The 20,746-nt window shown below is 45.9% G+C and overlaps 1 protein-coding gene across 1 annotated transcript; it reads left to right on the top strand.

Annotated features, from left to right (window-relative positions):
• The first annotated feature begins 13,892 nt into the window (after positions 1-13,892).
• On the top strand, positions 13,893-20,494 carry LRRC55 (leucine rich repeat containing 55). Its single transcript, XM_035126449.2, has 2 exons — positions 13,893-14,622; positions 19,989-20,494. The coding sequence occupies exons 1-2, from the start codon at positions 13,953-13,955 to the stop codon at positions 20,222-20,224; spliced, it is 906 nt and encodes a 301-aa protein (XP_034982340.1). The 5' UTR covers positions 13,893-13,952; the 3' UTR covers positions 20,225-20,494.
• The last annotated feature ends 252 nt before the right edge of the window (positions 20,495-20,746 follow it).

Raw genomic sequence — 20,746 nt, 5'->3', positions numbered from 1 at the left:
AAGTATATTTGATGTGATTACACACACACACACACAAACACACACACACACACACACACACACACCCCTAGAAAAATAAATAGTTCCTGTGGACCCCCCCCCCAAAAAAAAGGTTACAGAATCTGGGTTTGAACCAGGAATATTTTCCCATGAAAAAGCATGCATTCCACAACCGAGCCATCATTCTTCCAATGGATTATATTAGTAAGGTTTTTTGTGTGTGTGTGTGTGTTTCCTGAGTTTTAGAGGGCTGAACAGCTGCTGGTGGAACTATTTATTTTTCACTCAGTTCTGGTATTTGCCAATTAAACAAATGAAGGTGAGGAAGAAAAGTGAGAAAGGAGGAGTATTTTTAGTACACTTGCCAACAAAAATATCTGTCCTGGCAATTTTTAAATCACCTTATTTGGCATAAAACAGAACAAATGGAATGTGAATGAAGTCAGCATTTAGTGTGAAGCAGATCAGCATCTCTTGCTTCTTGCACAGTTTTCAGTTTCTTGCCCAGATTGTGAACAGCCCCATGACCTTGAAGGACCAAATGATAAGGATATGGATGAGCCACTTCTTTTGCATGTGAATTGTTCCTGAATGTATTTCAAAGAGTTTATCAAGTCTGCCCTTGAGCCCCCCCCCAAATAAGGTGTGCTCACATGCTACATTTAATGAGTGCATAGTGCGCCACTGTGCATAAATAGCTGAACTTATAAAGTTATTCACATGTAACACTCAACAAGTGTACAGACAGGGCGCACAATATTGATCCATGCAGATCAAAAAGTGCACAGCATTTCAGTGGAGCACACTTCATCAGAACAGGGCTTTTAGAATTATCATACTAATAATTCATGGAGGAGAGGGCTATCCATGACTACTAGCCACAATGGCTATGCTCCGCCTCCAGAGTGGGAGGCAGAAATGCTACTCAATACCAGTTGCTGTAAACCACAGGAGCAAGGAGTGGTTTCCCATAGGTATCTGGTTGGCCACTGTGAGAACAGGATGCTGGACTAGGTGGCTCATGGGCCTGATCCAGGAAACTGCCTCTTATGTTCTTAATGTTAGAAAGAGCCCAATTATTTGTCTCAGTAAGAAGCCATTGTTTCTTCTCTGGGTGACCAGGTTTTACAAGATCCAAAAGGAGAAACAGAGAGTTCCAGCACTTTGGGAATACAGTGTATATCTTAGGCAAATGGGTGGGAAATCTGCACTGTCTCTCTCCATATTTGCATCCTCAAGACAGAGCAAGATTTTGCGCGAGCTTCCAGAGAGCAGCGGCGACAACTTCAGACACCGTCAGCACTCAAAATGCACATGGCAGAGACAACAGGCGCTTTTGTGGCTGATAGACATTATGAACCCCCTGGCTCTGGTTCAATAAATACACTACAGGATATAAGCTCATCTGCCCGAAATCTGTCGAATTTCTGTTTGCAGAGACGTCCAGCAGGTGGCAATAGTACACCACCATATTTTCTGCTCACAGAAACAGCCACCCATTGGCAGGCAGTACTTTCAGCCTTGTAACTGTGTGACCCCAAGACTGCTGTCAGCCCTGTTAACTTATTTATCAGAGGGCAGCTGATATGAGCTGCTCTAGGCCTGGAGGTGAATTCACATCTCCTGGTGAATTCAGGATTAAACTAAACAACTTGGCACAAAGGTTTTATAGGGAGCCCTTTGAAGAATCTGAACAATATGCTGTCATTCTTTTTATCCCCCCCCCATGTTTATATCCATCCTGTCATCTGTTCTTCAGCCAGGACCAATCAGTGCCGCCCACCAGCTTTCATGGCAACCTTTCACTCATCACCATCCATTAAGAAGTGGGCTATCGTGGGTGAAGGCGGTCAGGCAACTGGAAGAGAAGATGCTGGAGCTTTCTTTGACTGTGACACACAGCAAAGCTTCCTCCAGCTGCCACGCTGCCCCAAAATGTCACACAGGGAACAGAGCTTGATGAGATCTGCTTTTTTGGATTATTAACATCACCACCATTTAGGGGGTGCAAGCAATACTTTGATCCACACCTATACAATGTTTGCTTCTGGAATTTTTCATGGGGGTTCACATTTTCATTTTTTCAAAATCTGTAAGGAAACTAAACTTTTTGATTCGATACTTTCCCAGAGAGTGCTTCTGTCGTTCTTGTTTTTAATCCAGCCATTTTAGTGGTTGAACACTAGAATCGTTTGTTTTGTTCAGAATTATCAATCGTGTTCCCATCTTTTAAATAATGTGAACATCTCGTGAGTCTTCTTGTCATGGAAGTGATTCAGGCCACCCTCTTCAGGCTCATTTCGTGGGTCATTTTATTGAATAATTCTTTTCAATTGCTTCATGTGTCAGCCGGTCCATGACACCAACTAAAGAAATGCTGTCTCCCTGAGACTGTGATATTTGTTGATGTTAGCCCCCAGCTAAGAATGTCACCCAAAGAGCTCCAAAATAAAGAACACATTTGTGAGATTTTGTTGTTTAGTCATTTAGTTGTGTCCGACTCTTCGTGAGATTATCTATGGCTAATTACACACTATAATGTACCTTTAAAGCACATTCAGAGCACATTTTCCCCCTCAAAGAATTCTGGGTATGTCGTTTACCCCGCACAGAGGTATAATTCCCAGCAACCCTTAACAAATGACAGTGTCAAGAATTCTTTGAGGTGGAAATGTGCTTCAAACATGCGTTATAGCAGGCATCCCCAAACTTCAGCCCTCCAGGTGTTTTGGACTACAATTCCCATCTTCTCTGACCACTGGTCCTGTTAGCTAGGGATCATGGGAGTTGTAGGCCAAAACATCTGGAGGGCCGCAGTTTGGGGATGCCTGCTTTATAGTGTATACACAGCTGTAAGAAAATGGCCTGTTCTGTGTGGCAGAACATTAACAGTTCTTAATTAAAATACCGTATGTCATCTTTGTGTTAGATTTAAGTTGCTTCCTGCAACTTACATCTCGCGAAGCAGGTAGTAGGCCTACCTCTGGCTCTTTAGAGAAAGATATTTAGGCAATGACTTGAGGGCAGCACCTCCCTGCACACATCCTCAATCCACATCAGATAGTTACAGGTAGGTAGCCGTGTTGGTCTGACATAGTCGAAACAAAATAAAAAAATTTCCTTCCAGCAGCACCTTAGAGACCAACCAAGTTTGTCATTGGTATGAGATTTTGTGTGCATGCACACTTCTTCAGGTAGTCAGCACTGGCAGTAGCAGCTGGCAGTGGCCTCGTCCACACCTGTTTGTGCGTACCTCAGAAATACAGGTCTGAGCCATTTTCCTCTTGACCCATGCTTTTTAGGCAAGGGTCCAAGTGGTTTCCCCTGCTCTTTTCTAAGGGCAAACCCACTCTTTAGCAAAAAGATCAGAACAAAACAGCAATTTGGGGAGACCCTGAATTGCTGTTTGCTCCGACTGAGCTCTAAAGAGCAGTTTTCCCTGGGGAGGAAGCAGCAGGACAAGAGTAAGTATGGCTAAGACTAGTGTCATTGCTGTAGCTTACTCGAATGGTGCTGGTCCACAGTTTAAAGCTCCATGTCAGAATGCTCTCCCCCTGCCCTGCCGCTGTCCCCAGGAAAACCCACTCTTTAGCGCAATCAGAAGAAACAAACAGCAATTTGAGTTTTCTGCAGAATTGTTTTCAGCAGTAAAGAGTGGGCTTTCACTGGGGATTCACCAGTCAGGGGGAAGAGAATTCTGACACTGAGGCACAAAAGGAAGCCTTGGTGAGCTCTCCTCTAGCCCCAACTTAGCCACCACCCAGCCACAGCCCAGTGCTGCCCAGGTGAGCTGCAGAGAAACTAACGTCAGCCAGGGAAGCGGCTCTGCCCCACCACACCTGCCACTACCGTTTTTTGTGGTGCCACCATGGCTCCCTCAGTCGGACTTTTTTTTCCCCTCAAGTGTTTGACACAAAGTGAGATGCATACATTCTCCTCATTACCTTCCTCTCCTTAAAAAGATAAGAAGAGCCCTACTGGATGAGAAGCAAAGGCCCCTGGCATTTTGTTCTCACAGTAGTCAACCCGACGCCTTTGGGAAGCTCGTGAGAAGGACCATAGTGCAATAGCGCTTTCCCCACCTGTGATTTCCAGCGACTGGGATTTACAGGCATGTTGCCTGTTCACCCACATGCCTTCTCCTGGCTCTCTCCAGAGCCCTCCCCTCCAAAGATCTCTGTTACCATGTGTGGGTCCCACACATACACCCTCAGCACCTTGCTCTCTCAAAAGCAGCAGCCGCAGCAGTCAGTGAGTCAGACTGTTTGCTTGACAAATTATTTTGTATGCCTGCACTCCCTTGTCTGCTGTAAAGTACTGTAATCATGACACATCACAAATATATCCTGTGACAAGCTGTTCACCCAACCTCAATACAACGTCCAATACATGACAAGCAAAGAAATGGATAGTAACCAGACCCATTTGCAGTCTAGATTTCCAACAAAAGTAAAAAAAAAAAAAAAGGTATATTTGTTTACACTGTTCCAGAACAGCAGTCATGTTATTCTGTTGTGGCAAAAGCTAGCACATTTATCATGACAGAACATTTCAGGGACCTCAGTCAATTTCATCAGACACACAAGTTAATAATAATAATAATAATAATAATAATAATAATAATAATAATAATAAATCATTTATTTAAAAAAACACATCTGCCTGGGTTTCCCAGTTAACAAAGGGAGCTCATCCCATGGCTATAAACTGTGACTTTTTCTTACTTGGGCTGAGCTAATATTTGTTTTCCATTCTTAAGGAAATCAGCCCTGAGTGCTCACTGGAAGGACAGATCCTGAAGCTGAGGCTCCAATACTTTGGCCACCTCATGAGAAGAGAAGACTCCCTCGAAAAAACCCTGATGCTGGGAAAGATTGAGGGCACAAGGAGAAGGGGACGACAGAGGACGAGATGGTTGGACAGTGTTCTCGAAGCTACCAACATGAGTCTGACCAAACTGCAGGAGACAGTGGAAGACAGGAGTGCCTGGCATGCTCTGGTCCATGGGATCACGAAGAGTTGGACACGACTAAAAAACAATATTTGTTTTTAAAGCTGGTCACCCTTCCTCACTGGCATATTTGAGTACTTTATACTTGGGAATCCATTTTCAAGTACAAAATGTCTGCTAGGGAGCAGCCCTCTGGTACCCATGCAATCTGCCAGCATATATTTCCGCCCAGATTCAACACAGCGATGGAAATCCTCCCGGAGGCATAACGTCAATATCCAAACTGATAGGCTCAACAAACTAACATAAATCCACATACATAAAAGGCAGCCTTTCTGCCAAAAATACAGAAATAACTATCGAATACAGATCCAGCCAAGATCCATCTGTCAAACCAACTCAGAGATGACAGCCAGCCCGGCACAAACACACCAACAGATGCAACTGACGATTACACAATGAAGATGCATAAATGACAGCACTATTACCATGCAAACACACAGAGAGATGTAACAACCCAGCCCTCTAGCACTAGCCATCACCCCTTATAATCACAACACAGCAGTCTTTTTCAGCTACTTTAAACTGTATAAAATCAACTAGGGAGCCTGAAAACACACGCCCTGCCCTTGCCCTTGCCTCCTGCATGCCAGTTGTTCCTTGTGCACAAAGGATTGTTGGTTCAAGTTGGGGAAGAGATCTGACACCATCATGCTGACATTCTCTTCTGGGCAGCCCAGCAGGGGCCACATCCCTACAGTGGGCTGGTCCAGAGGCACCGGCCCAGGTATAGGGAGCGCCAGGGGCTCCAATCCCCTCAATATTTTGAATCAGGGGACCCAGCCCCCCCCAATATTGAGGGGAGGCATCATCCCCTGCCACCACTGGGCATCCTACCAGAGCCCCAGCCCCAACTCAAGAGCCAGGAGGGGGCTGGGGCATATTCATAGAATGGGAGAGTTGGCAGGGACCCAGTAATACAGAAATCTCATCAAAAGCATTCATGATATATGGCCATCCAATATCTGCTTAAAACCTCCAAGGGAGGAGAGTCCTTTAACTTCTAGCCTTTGTCATCTAAAGCATGTGTGAGTTTTAGCTCTATTGCTGCAACTGTGATTGCTGCTTTAACCATTTTTTTTAATACGGTGGGGGGACTTTGTGAATATGTGGTGTGCATCTTGCTTAAAAGCCACTCAAATGCCGTGTTAACTTGATGTGTGAGACTTCAGCCATCTTCCAACTCCACAATCCTATGATTCTATGAAACTCTGGACAGATTCACAAAGTCTCCTATCATATTGGGGGGATTAATGTTCTCACACTGCATTTCTCCGGCTAGAAATGTATTCACACATGTGCGATGTGGTGTGGATTTTGCTTAAAATCCGCATGAATTCCATGTTAAATTGATATGTGAGATTTCAGATATCTCTGATGTTATATCTAAGTAACTTAGTTGAGCGTTCTCAGGTACTAGGTACTTGAGAGTTCTCAGGTACTTTCTATGGGAATCCTAAGACACCCTTGCTTGTTTGGCTATTTTTGTTTGTCATCATCTGTCTTGGAGCAAGATGTAAGAAGGGTGCTGGAAAAAATCTGATTTCTTCATACATTTACATAGGAGTAAGTGCCATCTAATACAGAAGGATTATGTTGCACAGTTGCTCTCTTGCTGCAGAACATTGCTCAGTTCTACTATTGTGGTTTACATAGGCATCTGGTCAGGAACAGAATGCCAGGCTGTCCCAGCAGGGCTCTATGTACATTATGATTAATAGAAAATGATGTATTTATTGATTGATTATAGACAGAGAAAACTTTATTGTCATTGTCCCCTTGCGGGAACAACGGAATTACTCGTTATATCCCACCTTTTATCCAAGAAGCTCAAGGTGACATGTTTTCTTCATAGCAATTTTGCTGAGAGACAGTGCCTGGACCAAGGTCACACAGTGAGCCACTTCATGGCCAGGCCTACATGGGATAGGATTGCTTCCAGAATGCTCTTACAGAGAATATAATCTAAATGAAGTGACGTTTGTTTAGAAGCACACCACAATAGCAGCGATAACAACAAATTGCTCACATTGTGATGTTCCTTTATTATATCACAGGATTGCTAGAGCTGTACTGCTTACGTGTCCACTGCTTCTTTGCCGGGGAGGAGGATGGGGAGAGAAGCAGAGCAATTTGGCCTTGCCCACGCAACATCTGGGACTGCCAAGCAACCCCTCCAAGCCCAGAGTCCACCAACGACCACTGGTCCCACCACACTGGCCAATATTATCCTCTGCAAAGTTGGAGAGGTGGCTTGCAGGGGAGGAGCAGGGTGGACTTAAGAGGCACCCTGCCTACCACTCTTCCTCCTGAAAGCCCTCTTCCTCCTGGTTGCGTCTCCTCTGTGTCAGGTGAAGGAAAGCAGCTGGGAAAGCAGTAAATGCAGAAGGGTAGAGCATCACCATAAACATTTCTCCCCTGAGGAACAAAAGATCCCTCACATTGCCATTTGCAGTTGAGAAATGGCAACCAGGGTTCAGAGGCCGGTGCTTGTCTATCACCAACATTTACCCTATGGTGTAAATAATATGGCCTGATTCTATCAGGTTTCTCTCCTCCTCTGTTGTGTGAAAGCTGGATCCAAGGTTGCCTTACCTCATTCTACCCCCCTCAGTCTCCGCTGTCTCCTCTTCCCCCAATTGTGTCATTCTTGATCTTTCCAATTCATTTCCTGTTCGCCCCAGAAGTTTCTGCTTAAATAGACCCTGGGGCTTCCTCGGCTTTTAGCTGATGCCAGCAGTCTCATTTTCTCCAGGCTGTCACAAAACTGCTGGTCCATGAAGGATAATGACAGGTACATCTTAGTGAAAGAAAAGCAGGGGGGGTGAACAAATATAGAGGAGACTGGGAAGCTATAATGGTAGGGCAGAAGAAACAATGCTAACATCGTATTTTAGAAGTGTGATAATACAGTTGCAATTCTAGCAAATGAAAGGACAGTATATTATTAGTTATTTACTTTCTTGTTGCGTTTTTACTGCCAGGTAAGGCCCAGGACAGAAGCACTTACAAGTTATTCTACCTCAGGTGCCAAAATAACTTGGCTGGCCTTGGATTCTGTGTATCTTTTTTTTAAAAAAAAAAGTACAGTGGGACCTCGACTTACGAGCTCCTCGACATCAGTTTTCGACTTATGAGCAGGAAAAGTGGCTGCGCGCTTACGTTTTTTCCGACATCCAAACAGAAAACCCGTTCACAGCTAGATGCGGTTTCCTCGACTTACGAGGTTTTAGATGTGGTTTCCTCGACTTACGAATTTTTCCATTTCCAATGCATTCCTATGGGAAACCGCTTTTCCTATGGGAAACTCGACTTACGAAGTTTTCGACCTACGACTGTGCATTCGGAACAGATTAAATTCATAAGTTGAGGTCCCACTGTATGATATATCATGTTATGAGTTTGGGGGGGGTGTAGGAATTCAGGGGTTAGAAGGATCTCCTGGATCCAGGAAGTGTCAAAATATAAACCAGGCTAGCTTCCTGGTGAGGCAATCACCTGGGTGATGGGCCATTAAGAGGAACAAAGGAAAGGGGATCTGCATGAGATGGCAAATGGGTGGAGAGGTCCCCCTACTCGTGGATAGTTAGGAGGAAAAAGCCAAAGTTTAGAGTTTGGAGTGATGTGGGTTAGAAGCAAAGCAGCAAACTGGGAACCGAGAGAGACAGAGCAGTGTTTGATTTTTGTTCGAGTCCAGGGCCCTCTTTGGGTGTTAATGCTGTGGACCCCTCCGCCGTAGGCTCAGGATGCACAGTAGATATGCGTGAACAAACCATATATCCTAAAGACACCACAGTCTTCACTATGCCTCATTCCAAGGGAAACACGTACCCTGGGTAAGCACCTGGAATCTCCCACCACTCAGAGATTGGGGTGCTGTGCAACAATATTTTTATTATTTTCAACAAAACCAAACAGATCAAATGCTGCCACACAACAATGGTACAGAGGTACACTTGCATTATCTTAGTCCTGATCTATTGCCAAAGTTGGCATAGCAGGTCACACACTATTAGAAAAGAGCTCTCTCTTTTAAGTCATGTGTATTTCTCTCTGGTTCGCCAGAAGTGGCTTAGTCATGCTGGCCACATGACCCAGAAGCTGTCTGTGGACAAACCCCGGCTCCCACAGCCTACAGAGCGAGACAAACGTGCAACCCCAGAGTCGTCCGCAACTGGACCTAATGGTCAGGTACCCCTTTACCTTTACCTTTTTAAGTTAAACCCTGGCTGTAGCTTTACAGGCTACAGATCTCACTGATGGCCAAACAACTGGCAAATACCATCAAGGACACTCTGTTATATCCTTTCATCGATCTGGTGCCCTACAGTTATTTTAGACTTCAACAGGAGTGGAGGAATCTGGTGGTGGACTACAACTCCCATCATCCCTGACCGTTGGCTGCGCCTCCCAGGAACAGGAGCCCTACAGCATCTGAAGGGCTACAGGTTTCCCATCCCTGGACTGCAAATTCCATCAGCTCCAGGCAGCAAAGCCAATGTTTAGGGAAGATGGGAATTGTAGTCTAGTGACATCTGGAGGGCACCAGGTTGGGAAAGACTGCTCTCTGACATTTGGCAGGCTTTGTTCTCCTGAGTCATACCTGGTGAGGTTTCTAAATTAGCACAGGCAGAAATGCTGTGCTTTTAAGGGAGGAAATGAGGCAATATTTACCCACCGCTGTGCCTTTGTGAAGTTTAACTGGCAAAGGATAGATCTGCATTTGTGAAGTCCGTTTCAGGTGGGAGGTCCCTTTGGAGCCTATTGGGATTTTGAAATAAAACCAATTAATATCTACCCAAGGGAGAGCTCCATACACAAAAGGAAAAGAGCAACCTCTCTCCTGGGGTTTTTGCACCATCTGTCTTCCCACCAGATGCCAGCAAGAGGCAATGGGGAAAACAGACATGAAACGTCCCCCTAATAGGTGCCAAACCCCCACAGGGAAAGGAGGGAAAATAACTCCACACACACATGTGGAGAGTGTTAAATAACTAATCAAAAGCTCTGTGAGGTGGCCATAGGCCACAAAGGAAAAGCCAATATGGCTGCTGGGCAGGATGTCTGGTGCCTCAAGGTTGTTGGCGAAGAGAAGAGTTGGTCTCCAGGCCTTGTTAAAGCCATCATCTGTAGGAAGAGGCAAGGAATTGCCTTCTGACCTTAGATTCATGCCCCCCTTTCTGCAGACACTCAGCTCAGCCCCCCACCCACTCCAAAGAATTATGGGAACTGTCGTTTCCTATGGGTGCTTTGAATTGTAGCTCTGTGAGAGTTCCCAAAATTCTTTGAGGGGGGAATGTTCTTTACTTTTACGGTGTGTTTGCAGTCTAAGAATCCGAGTCAGCAATGAGAAGCTGCTTCCCTAGCATATCTTGCTCATTCCCAGTCTATTTCTCCGCTCTCAATTTCCGTGTGTCTGTGTGTCCCTGTTTGCCTCCTCGTTCTCTGCCCCTGTCTGTCTCCTAGATCGCCAACCACCCCCGTCTGCCTGATTCTGCTTTCCCACTCCCTCCAGGATACGTGCCCTCCCCCATCTCTGGGATTCCGTGGGTGCGCTTTTTATTCCATCCTCTCTTGCTTCATCCTTCTTTTTCTTCTCTCCCCACCCCACCCCCATCAGCTCAGTGGGGTCTGCAGCCAGCTCTCCTGTTGCTCAGAGATGAGGAGGCAGTTGCTAAGAGACAGTGAAACGTCAGTACCTGGCCCTCAAGGGGGGGAGAGAGAGGGGGGTGGCGAGAGAGGGAGAAGGAGGGAAGAGGAGGTGGGGAAAGACCTGGATGAAATCAGAGAGAGAGAGAGCGCAACAGTGGCTGCAATTCAATGAGACGACTGACAGCATCTCTGTCTTTTAGAGGTGCAGATGAAAGAAAGGATGAAAGGAGGCAAGAAGCACAGCTGAATAGGAAGGAACTAGCACAGGAGTCCGCAGCACCAGAGCTGAGCTGAGCTCCAACCGAAAAACAGCCACCCTCTGCTCAGAGTAAGTGTCTCCTTGGAACAAAAGAAAATTGATGATGTGACGGGGGGGGGGGAGAAATGAAGAGGGGATGCCTGTGTGCTGTGCATCTGTGGAAAAACAAAGACTTGGGTAGTCCCTGCCTTGTGTGAGCAGGGTGTGTCCAGCGGGTGAGGATGGAGGGTGCATTTGACAATGGGGTGTAATGGAGAGGAGGCAATGGGTGGAAAGAGGACATGGCAAGGATGAGTGGGGAGAGGGCAAATAAGATGTGAGCTCTGCAGGGCATCCAGGTCGATCTTGCTGGAGGAGGAGGAGGACACAACAGAAAACAGAGACGGAGAGAGGGGTGGATGGCAGTGGTGAATGAAGAAAGCTTTGGAAGGAGAGAGACGTGGGAAGAGAGAGGCAAGTGTGGTCCAAGTTAGGGAAGAGCCTCTAGGAAGCCATGTGCAGAGACTTGGGGATAAAGGAGAGGGATGGTGAGGGATGCAGGGAAATCTGAAACGCAGGCCCAGTTCTCCCAACAGAATAAAATCCGAGTGGTGTGTTTGTGTGGAGGCCCAAAGCTCCTCCACAGCTAATGGTGGAGGAAGGAGCTATGAGTTGCCTCTCAGCAGACCTTTGCATGTTCAGACCTTTAAACCTCCCCCTTAAATAAATTCACACAAGACTCAGATTTTTGGATTGGTTTTTGGCAGAATTTAGGCCACAACTTTATTGATTACAGCAAGTGAGTGGTTGCATAGGCTCTGGTTTGACTAGCTCCCTGCACCCTTGCAGGTAGTGCTGACCCAGAGCTCTATCGTAGGTCAGCCAAGGGTGAACACCTGGAATGGCAGAAAGCTGCAGACATGCTATGTCCACCACCCAGATGTCCCCCTGGACTCAGACATGGGCACAACTCCTCACAGGGTTGACCAAACCATTGAGTCCCTGGATTCCTTTAATGGAATGTCCCTTCATATAGGGATGGCGAGAGCCTTCCCCCATCCCTATCACCTGAACCAGAGCCTATCTACAACCTTACAAGTTGTGACGATTTGCTACGTGGCAGGCAAAACCCAAATGGCACCAGCCAATCAGCCAAGTGGGGAAAATTCCTGCCGTGCCCCTATCCCAACGACAGGCGACACATGATGGCATAGCAAGGTCAAGCGCGCAAGCCCTAAATATAGGGAGAGGTGGGCGGGTGTTCCGATGCACTGACCAAGAGAGAAAGCTCAGGGTCACGTGCATTGGCATATATAGGTCCCTTGATCCATTTGGCTAGCGTCCCATTGGTCAGATTAAACCCAGCAACAAGGGACCTACCAATTGGGTGTTGTAGCTATCCAATCGTACCCACCCACAACACAAGGGTTTGGTTGCCAGGTCTCACCGCAACATGTGCCCTCTTTGAGGGAGGACACAATCTGTGGATGAATGGGTGGCGCCCTGCAGCTGAGCCTGGGCTAGGAAAAAATGTGGGTCATCTTGACTGAGGGACAATGACCAGTTTGTGTGAAATCCAGGGGGGAGCAAAAGTAGGAGTTAGCTGCAGAGATGAGATTTGTAAGGACTTCCCCAAAGTTTAATCTAGTATTTCAATCTGATTGCTTTGGCTTTTTTTTTTTAACATGAATTTACTCCTTTGCCAAATGAACCGTGCCAAAGCTCTCCCCTGCCCCTGTTCTTCTCTGCACAAAAGTCTATGGCTGCAACATCAGAAACGCACAGAGGAGGAAGCTGTGTGGAGTCCCCAGAAATATGTCGTAATCAAGGGTTCCAGATCCGAAATGAGGGGCTGCTGTTGCAGCTTGTGAAAAATGCATGGTGGCTGATACTATAAAGCAGGGTGAAGGAAGAGGTGATCTGTAGGATGATGTCAGAGTGAAGGCAACCACAAGAAGTATACGATAGGGGTGGGGAACTGTGGTTCTAGCAGCATCAGGGGAAAGCATGCAAGCTGATCAATACCATGGTTGCCGTGCCTTTGATCCCCTTTGCATTTTCATTGGCAGGTTGCACAGTCAGAGTCTTGTTGCTGCCTGCTGAGAAAGAAGACCAGGCTTAAAGGACAGCATCACAACCTGTTGCCCTTGGCCTTTTGGATCCTGTAGCCATTGTCACACATGGCTTCCACATCAGCACTTCAAAGTCGGAGAAACCATGAATCCGTGCAGCTATGGAATTCTGTGGCTCTTTGGTAGTTCCAAACTGAGCGATGACAGCCAACCTTCTTCCCAGAGAAGAGAAACCACAGACTCCTAAGTGGCTTGTGTCCAGCCATTGTTCCTCCTCACCTTTCCAAGAGGGCCCCGCCTACCCCAGGACAGCAGCACATGGGAAATTAAGCAAGGGGAGCCATTGAACCCTGCAAAAGTCACATTTTGTTTATAAATGCTCCTGTCAAAGGACACCTCAGTGACTCCAGGAGAAGACCATTTCGATGCTCGACAGGTGGAGTCACTGGAAACAACATTTATGGGCCTGATTATATATATTTTTTCTGGAGTGACAGAAAACTTCTCTAAGAGGCCTATGTCTCCAGCTAACACAAGGTAAAAAAAAAAAAAAGGAACACATTGTCTCTTAATTCAAGCTCAAGATATGTAACGCTCAACAAACATGGGTAAAAACCACCAGCTTTATTTACATATATTATCTCCATAGACCAAGGTGGTCACATGTGCATGTATGCAGGTAAATATATTTCTTTCCTCTTCTTCATCCTCTTACAGTAAACATTTTTTATGGCAGCTAAATAAAACTACTAGAAATCGTCAGCTTCAGGCCCATTTACAGCCCTTTTTTGGCACATTGTTCTCCCATAGGTGCCTCAAGAGCAGGACAAATAGGGGTTCAATGTCCTTCCTTCCTCCCAGTCAGAATGTAGCAGGCTTTCTGTATTGGTGGCTCCCATTTGCTGGGCTGCATCCCTGCCCACTGCTCTCCCCATCCTGATTGGCCTCCCCTCTGCCATGTAGCCTCTAGCTTGCCAAAATGAATGCCCACTGTGTTCAGCTGGGAGGAGAACAGCTTGCACCCCACTGCTGCCCTGCCATGATACTGAGCCCTTTCCTTGTGGCAGCGGTGGTGGTCTTTGCCAGTGCCGTCACCGGCTGCCCGGTCCTGTGCACATGCCGCAGCCAGGTTGTGGATTGCAGTGGGCTTCGGCTCTTTTCGGTGCCACCAGACCTTCCGTTGGACACCAGGAACCTGAGCCTGGCTCACAACCGCATCGCTACCATTCCTCCCGGATACCTGACCTGCTATTCCGAGCTGAGGGTGTTGGACTTGCGGAACAACTCCCTCGTTGAGTTGCCCGCCGGACTCTTTTTGACATCCAAGCGCCTCTCCCACTTGGACTTGAGCTACAACAACTTGACTCACGTGGTGGCTGACATGTTCCAAGAGGCCTACAACCTGGTGCACATTGACTTGAGCCACAATCCCTGGCTGAGGAAGGTGCACCCCCAGGCTTTCCGAGGCTTGGTCCAACTACGCGACCTTGATCTCAGCTATGGGGGCCTGTCTTTCCTCAGCCTTGAAGTCCTGGAGGGTCTCACAGGCCTGGTGACTCTTCAGATTGGAGGCAATCCCTGGGTGTGTGGTTGCACCATGGAGCCACTGCTGAAGTGGTTGAGAAATAGGATCCAGCGATGCATGTCAGGTAGGTGAAATGACACGGCAGTCCAGTTGTTAGCGTCCCCTTGGGGATTCTGTCATTCTGTTCCCTATTACACAACACATTGTGAACTTCTGGGTAAAATGGTGGCTCTCTTGTCTCAGCTTGAAATAAAAGCAGCAGTTCTCCCAGAGAGGCTAAGAAGGGCATTTTTGGATCATGGGATTTGAATCCTGTGCCTTCTGCATTTCCCTACCTGATTTAGACCTGCTACGCTAGGAAACAGTTTGTTTTACACAGTTTCCCAGAGATTATAAACCACACAATGCAAAAAAAGTTTAGAGACGGTTGTAAATTTCCCCAACCATGCAGCATTTGTGTGTGTGAATTCATTAGATCTGGGTACTTTGTTGCATCTGTAGTTGCAGTTAGCAAAAACTGCTATACAGAAACTCAAATAAATGACAGAGTGTACTTGGTTAACTAAACAGGTCACTACTTCTTCCAAATGGTCTGTTAAAGTTACTAACCAGAATTTCTCTACTAGAACTATTAGGCAGAGCAGGGAGGTGCTCTCCTTCTCCTAGAATATGAGTCAGGGTAAGAGCATTTGGGCACTTCAGGGTGGAGCAGAAATTGCCTCTGAAACAAACAAGGCTTGTTCACACTTCGGCTTGTTCCAAGTGGTTTTCCACTAGAACCACATTTTCTTAGGCATGGGTCTGAGCAGTTTCCCCCTTGCCCCTCTCCTTTCCCAGGGAAAACCTGCTCTTTGGCTTTAAATCAGAACAAACAACAGTCCATGTAAAACCCCTTTGCCATTTGCTCCAAATGAGCATTAAAGTGCACCATGGGAAGAGCAAGAGGAAGTGTGGATAAGCCTTGACTGAAAGAAGCAGGGTTTTTCTTTCTCCTACTCTTTTCTGACTTTCTAGGACTAGGTGGTAGCTTTGTAACAAGTGGCATCAAAGGACTGTCACTCTAGTTTCGCAGCTCAGGACTTTGGGACATGGAAGCTGGAAAAGAGCCCCCCTGGACCGTGCCAGAATCATGCATGCAGAGTCCTGGGATTTGGGGTAGTTACTCAGAGGAGTCTCCCATGGCACCTAATAGCTTCACCAGATGGAGTAGAGGCAGGCAGAAAATGCCAGGAAGCTCTGCCTCAGCCAGTTCCCATTGCCGACCTCCTTCTGTTAATGTTAATAAAGTTTGGGGCCTAGTTTATCCACACACATCTGCCTTGCTTTTTTAATTATTTATGGGGCAAAGGTGGGGCAAAGAAGCAGGTATGGCATGGTGGCTGCTAAAAAGTCCTGTGGCAGCTCTAACTGCACACACAAAAAGGCCTGAACCTCATCACACACAACCCGACTCTTCACATCCACTGATTTCCAAGAGCACAGTGAGGATCACCTCCCCATGTGGCTAGAGGCAACAGCCGACTGGCCTTCTGTGAGGCTAGATCCAGGGTGGATAAAAATCAATAATATATTTTTTAAAAAATCAGATTTTTTAAAAAATCAGTTTTCTTATTTAAATCAGATTTTTTTATTTAAATCAGGTTTTTTTATTTAAATCAGATTTTTTTTATTTAAATTAGATTTTTAAATTAAAATGCTTTTTGGAGGAAAAAATCTTTCTGAAGATAGTTTTTTATTTATATTTTTTTATTTAAGTTACATTATTTCCAAAGGCTATTCATCAGGAAATTTGGAATTTCCAAAGGCTAAAGTTTTTCATGTGTGCTAAAACTCAGTCTAAGCTTTTTTAAAAAAATAAAAATGAAACTGTTTAATTACATAAGTTAACAAACATGGATACATATGCTATAATGTTATTGTTTTAGTTAAATAAATGGTTTAAGTTGTTATTAAGGAAACGATTATTTTTCTCCTTCCAATAAAGTGCAGCAGAAAAGTTGTCCAAATATAAACATTTAACTCATTAAACCTCACAATAATTTCATAATTATCGGTCTATGTATTGCTAAGAGTATAATTTTTGTCTATGTATTGCTAAGAGTATAATTTTTATATATATTTATATATTTTATATATTTGTCTATGTATTGCTAAGAGTATAATTTTTGATATAACTGTAGAAACTACTGTACTCTGAAAAATTATTATTCCAAAAATGAAACCTTCAGCTGGTTGTAAATGTCAGGATTATACCAGCAAGATTGAGTCTTTCTGTAAAAAAAAATTATAAAAAAAATGATTTAAATGAAGTCTTACTGACTAGTGATTTAAATCAATTTGATTTAAATCAAATCCACCCTAGTTAGATCCATTGCACAGCGTTTTTAAGGAGCAAAGAGACAGATGAATGAGTCCTGTTGGTACCTGGGGGCCATAGCTGTCAAGTTTTCCCTTTTCTCACGAGGAAGCCTATTCAGCATAAGGGAATTTCCCTTTTTAAAAAGGGAGAACTTGACAGCTATGCTGGGGGCTTGCAGTGGCAATGCTCACTTCACCATATAGTTGGAGGCCACTGACAACCAGATATCCACACAATGATGCCACCATGTGTGGAGCTGCCTAGTGGCTGCCACCATGCTGCAAATGGCCTTTCAGAAGCACACCAAGGCTTTCTGCTCATTAAAGCCGAGATTTTTGTCAGAGCTAGAAGGGAATGAGATGCCCTTGTGACGTGTCATCACGCTGCTCTGCTCTCCCTGCGTCCTTGTAGTGACAGATCCCCAGCTTGCATTGGGAATCATAAATCAGCATCCACTCCCACTCTCTATTGATTTTTTCCCCCTCCCTGGCATTAGTCCTTTCCTGACCTTCTTGCTTATCTCATGAGCTGCAAGCGAGGGGACCTGGAGACAGGAAATCCTGCCCTTGCGGAGCCAGCAGCCGGCAGTCCTGCTTTAGCAATCATTCTCATCTCCTTGGAGCATCGATTCTATTTACATTTCCCACCCATCTCTGTGATTGATGTATAGCAGACAGTGACGGAGAAGGATGCCATCCATTCTCCAGCTTTGGCAGCATTTTTCTTCCCTGATGCACGGGGTGGCTGTTGTTTGGTGCCCTCATCCCATTTATGTGTAGTGATGTCTTCTTAGCGAACCCAAGCAGGGAGGAAGATTATCTGTCTTGTGCACCTTCTTCTAGTTTCTTAAGATGGCAAATCTCAACTCCCCAGTGAGTTTTCATTAGTGCTTAACATTCAGGTAGTGGTTGCCCTCTGCAAAGCTCGGTTCCCCTAGTCCAGGCACTTTCCCCTAGGGAAACTGACTCTTTAGTGCTGAATTGGAGCCAACGTCAGTTGGCTTTTTCAAGGATTGACAAATTGCCAGCAGACAGCAAAGGTGCAGGCAGGCAGATGGTGCCTGAGAAAGTTCCGGGCTAGTATCTTCTTGGGCTCCACCTATCTGCGCCTTTGAGGAAGCCCCACACCACTTCAGCTAATGCGAGCCGGAGTGGTATTGAGGCTTGTTCAGCTGGGGGGCGGGAGACTTCCTGTCCCTCAGCTGAGCAGTTCAGTGAAGCCTCTCTGCCCCTCGGACTCTCCTGAGCCAGAGCGGTATGGAGGCTTACTCAGTAGAGCTGGGCAATATATCTTGGTTTCCCTAAGGTGGGGAGGAAGAAGCAGCTGAGAAACATTCCAGACATTGTGATATATCAGTATATTGCAGTATATTGCAGTACAGTCATACCTTGGATCTCAAACGCCTTGGCTCCCTAACAAATGCCCTCCCCCGACAGGGCTTCCATGGCTTCTGATTGGCTGCAGGAGCTTCCTGAAGCCAATCAGAAGCCACGCTTTGGTTTCCGAACAGTTTGGAAGTCAAACGGACTTCCAATATGGATACCATTCGACTTTCAAGGAACGACTGTGTTTAGCTGCTGAAAACCAGATATCTCCCAGCCCTACTCCCCACATAGGACTAATCTACTCTTGTGAGTTATAATGTTATAAATGCTTTATAAATGTGACACCGGGGAGGCGGGGTACAGCAGTCAATGGGAAATTGTATTGAGAGCTATATAACATTTTATTCTTAGTGTTTTTTTAGATCAGCGTAGATCCAGCCGTAGTCTCCCCCAACAAAGAAACATTGTACATCAGCGAGAATATTAGTGTGCAGTCCTCCCTGGCATTCTAGTTATCTACCGGTATGAGCAAGGAGGATTTTGTTTTTGTTTTGCTTTTTCCTGATGGGGGATCATTCAGAAACGAGACACACATGCCACTCCTGTCTGGCATGTTACAAGCCATGGAAGAAAAAGGCTTCACTGCAGGTGTAAATTGGTTTTCTTGCAGCAGCTTTCTCCAACCTGGTGCTTTCTTGAAGTTTTGGATTAGGGCTTCCTAGCATCCTCAGCCAGAACAGAGGGCACTAAGATGCAGAAAGCTGTCTTATAGTCTGTGTTACAAATAAGAAGGAGATTATGAGGAGAGATAATAGGCTGGTGATGGGGTAGAAGAAAGAAAATTGAAGAATGGTTAAGGTGAGCCCAGTTGTTTTTTTCCTTGAAAGCATCTACCTAATCTGGTGTATGATACAATCCCTGATAGTTATGTTCTACTTCCCCTGTCAGGGGCAATGATGCTTCTGAATACCAGTTAATAATAATAATAATAATAATAATAATAATAATAATAATAATAAGCATCAGTAATAAGGGGGGACTGGGAGTATCTTCAGGGGTAGAGAGGAAGAGGCACTTGCACACATATGGGGTGGAATAGCAAACAACATTTAAACTGGGGTATTAAAAAGAGACTAAAGTAGCTGTTTGTATATGTCAGGGGGTAATGTGAATTGTGCACATTTACCAGGCCTCATGGAAAATTTGCATTTAATCTCTCCATGAATGGATAGCTGTGCACATTTCCTGGTCAATGTACATAATCTCCTGTAGGTCTTAGAGAATGTGCATATATTGACTGCATTTTGCACAATCTCTGGCTGCTGCTGCTGCTGTTGTTACTCTCATTGTGCATAATCTCCCAACAGACCTTGGGGATAGCTGTGTTTTGATTTACCTGTTGTTTCAAGAATTCCACACTGAATTCATCCCGCATCCCTAGTTACAGCTAGAAGTCTGGGTGTTCATAGAACATACCTTGTCATGAAAACGTTAGAGAATTGATTGCCACCTGCCTCTTGGTTCTGTGGAGCCATTGGTAGAGCATCTGCTTTGCATTCTTTGCACGTAGGACTATGATTGTCCCCTGCCTCACGAAACCCTGGAGAGCTGCTGCCTGACAGTGTTGACATCATGGAACTAGATGGATCAATGGTCTGATTTCCTATCCTCCTGTAGGCAGCTTCCTATAATTTCTGATGGGACCAGAGAGGAATGGGTTGGGAAAGGAGGAGAAATGGCTCTCTTCTCTGGGTGTTGCTCTGTGTTTGTGGGCGCTGGCCTGACCCCTCTTGGTTCTTGTTGCAGATACTGAGTTGGCGGAGTGCCGGGAGCCACCCGAAGTGGAGGGAGCCCCTTTGTTTTCACTGACGGAGGAGAGCTTCAAGGCCTGCCACCTGACCTTGACACTGGATGACTATCTCTTCATTGCCTTTGTGGGCTTTGTCGTCTCCATTGCTTCTGTGGCCACCAATTTCCTGCTGGGCATCACTGCCAATTGCTGCCACCGCTGGAGCAAGGCGAGTGAGGATGAGGAGATCTAGCCACAAGGCCTGCTCCTTCCTGCTGCTCCTGCACTGCCAGGGGGGAGCCAAGGGCTATCAAGTTCAGGGAAAGCAAAGTGACTTGTCTTTTCCCTGCTGTGCCATTTCCTTGGGCCTACCCCCCAGCCACCAAGCCCTGTACAACAGCAGCAGACTGCCGCTTGCCAATCTTTCTTGGGGCTCATTCAGTCTTCCTTTCATGCTGTGTTTCTAGGCACAATCCACGCTTGAAAGAGCTGTGTCCAAGTGTTCCCACCACCACCACCGAAAACCCACTCTGAACCAGAGCAAGTGGCAATCTGCAGAAAATCTGAATTGCCAATTCAGGCAACCAACCAACAAACCAAGTTATTCCGCCTGTGCTTGAAGAGCAGATTTTCAGAGGGGGGGGGGGAGTGCTTGGACATAGCACTCTAAAGTGCTATGGAAAGCACAGGGTGAAAGGTAAGTGTGATTGAGCCCTTACTAGGTACAGGGGATGGGGCCAGCCAGGGTAGGGAGATCGAAGTGTGCCTTGTACAA

Source organism: Zootoca vivipara, chromosome 1 (assembly GCF_963506605.1).
Source record: "Zootoca vivipara chromosome 1, rZooViv1.1, whole genome shotgun sequence".
Lineage (NCBI taxonomy): Eukaryota > Metazoa > Chordata > Lepidosauria > Squamata > Lacertidae > Zootoca > Zootoca vivipara.
Note: the sequence above shows the minus strand (reverse complement) of the source record. Positions and strands in the feature narration are given on the sequence as shown.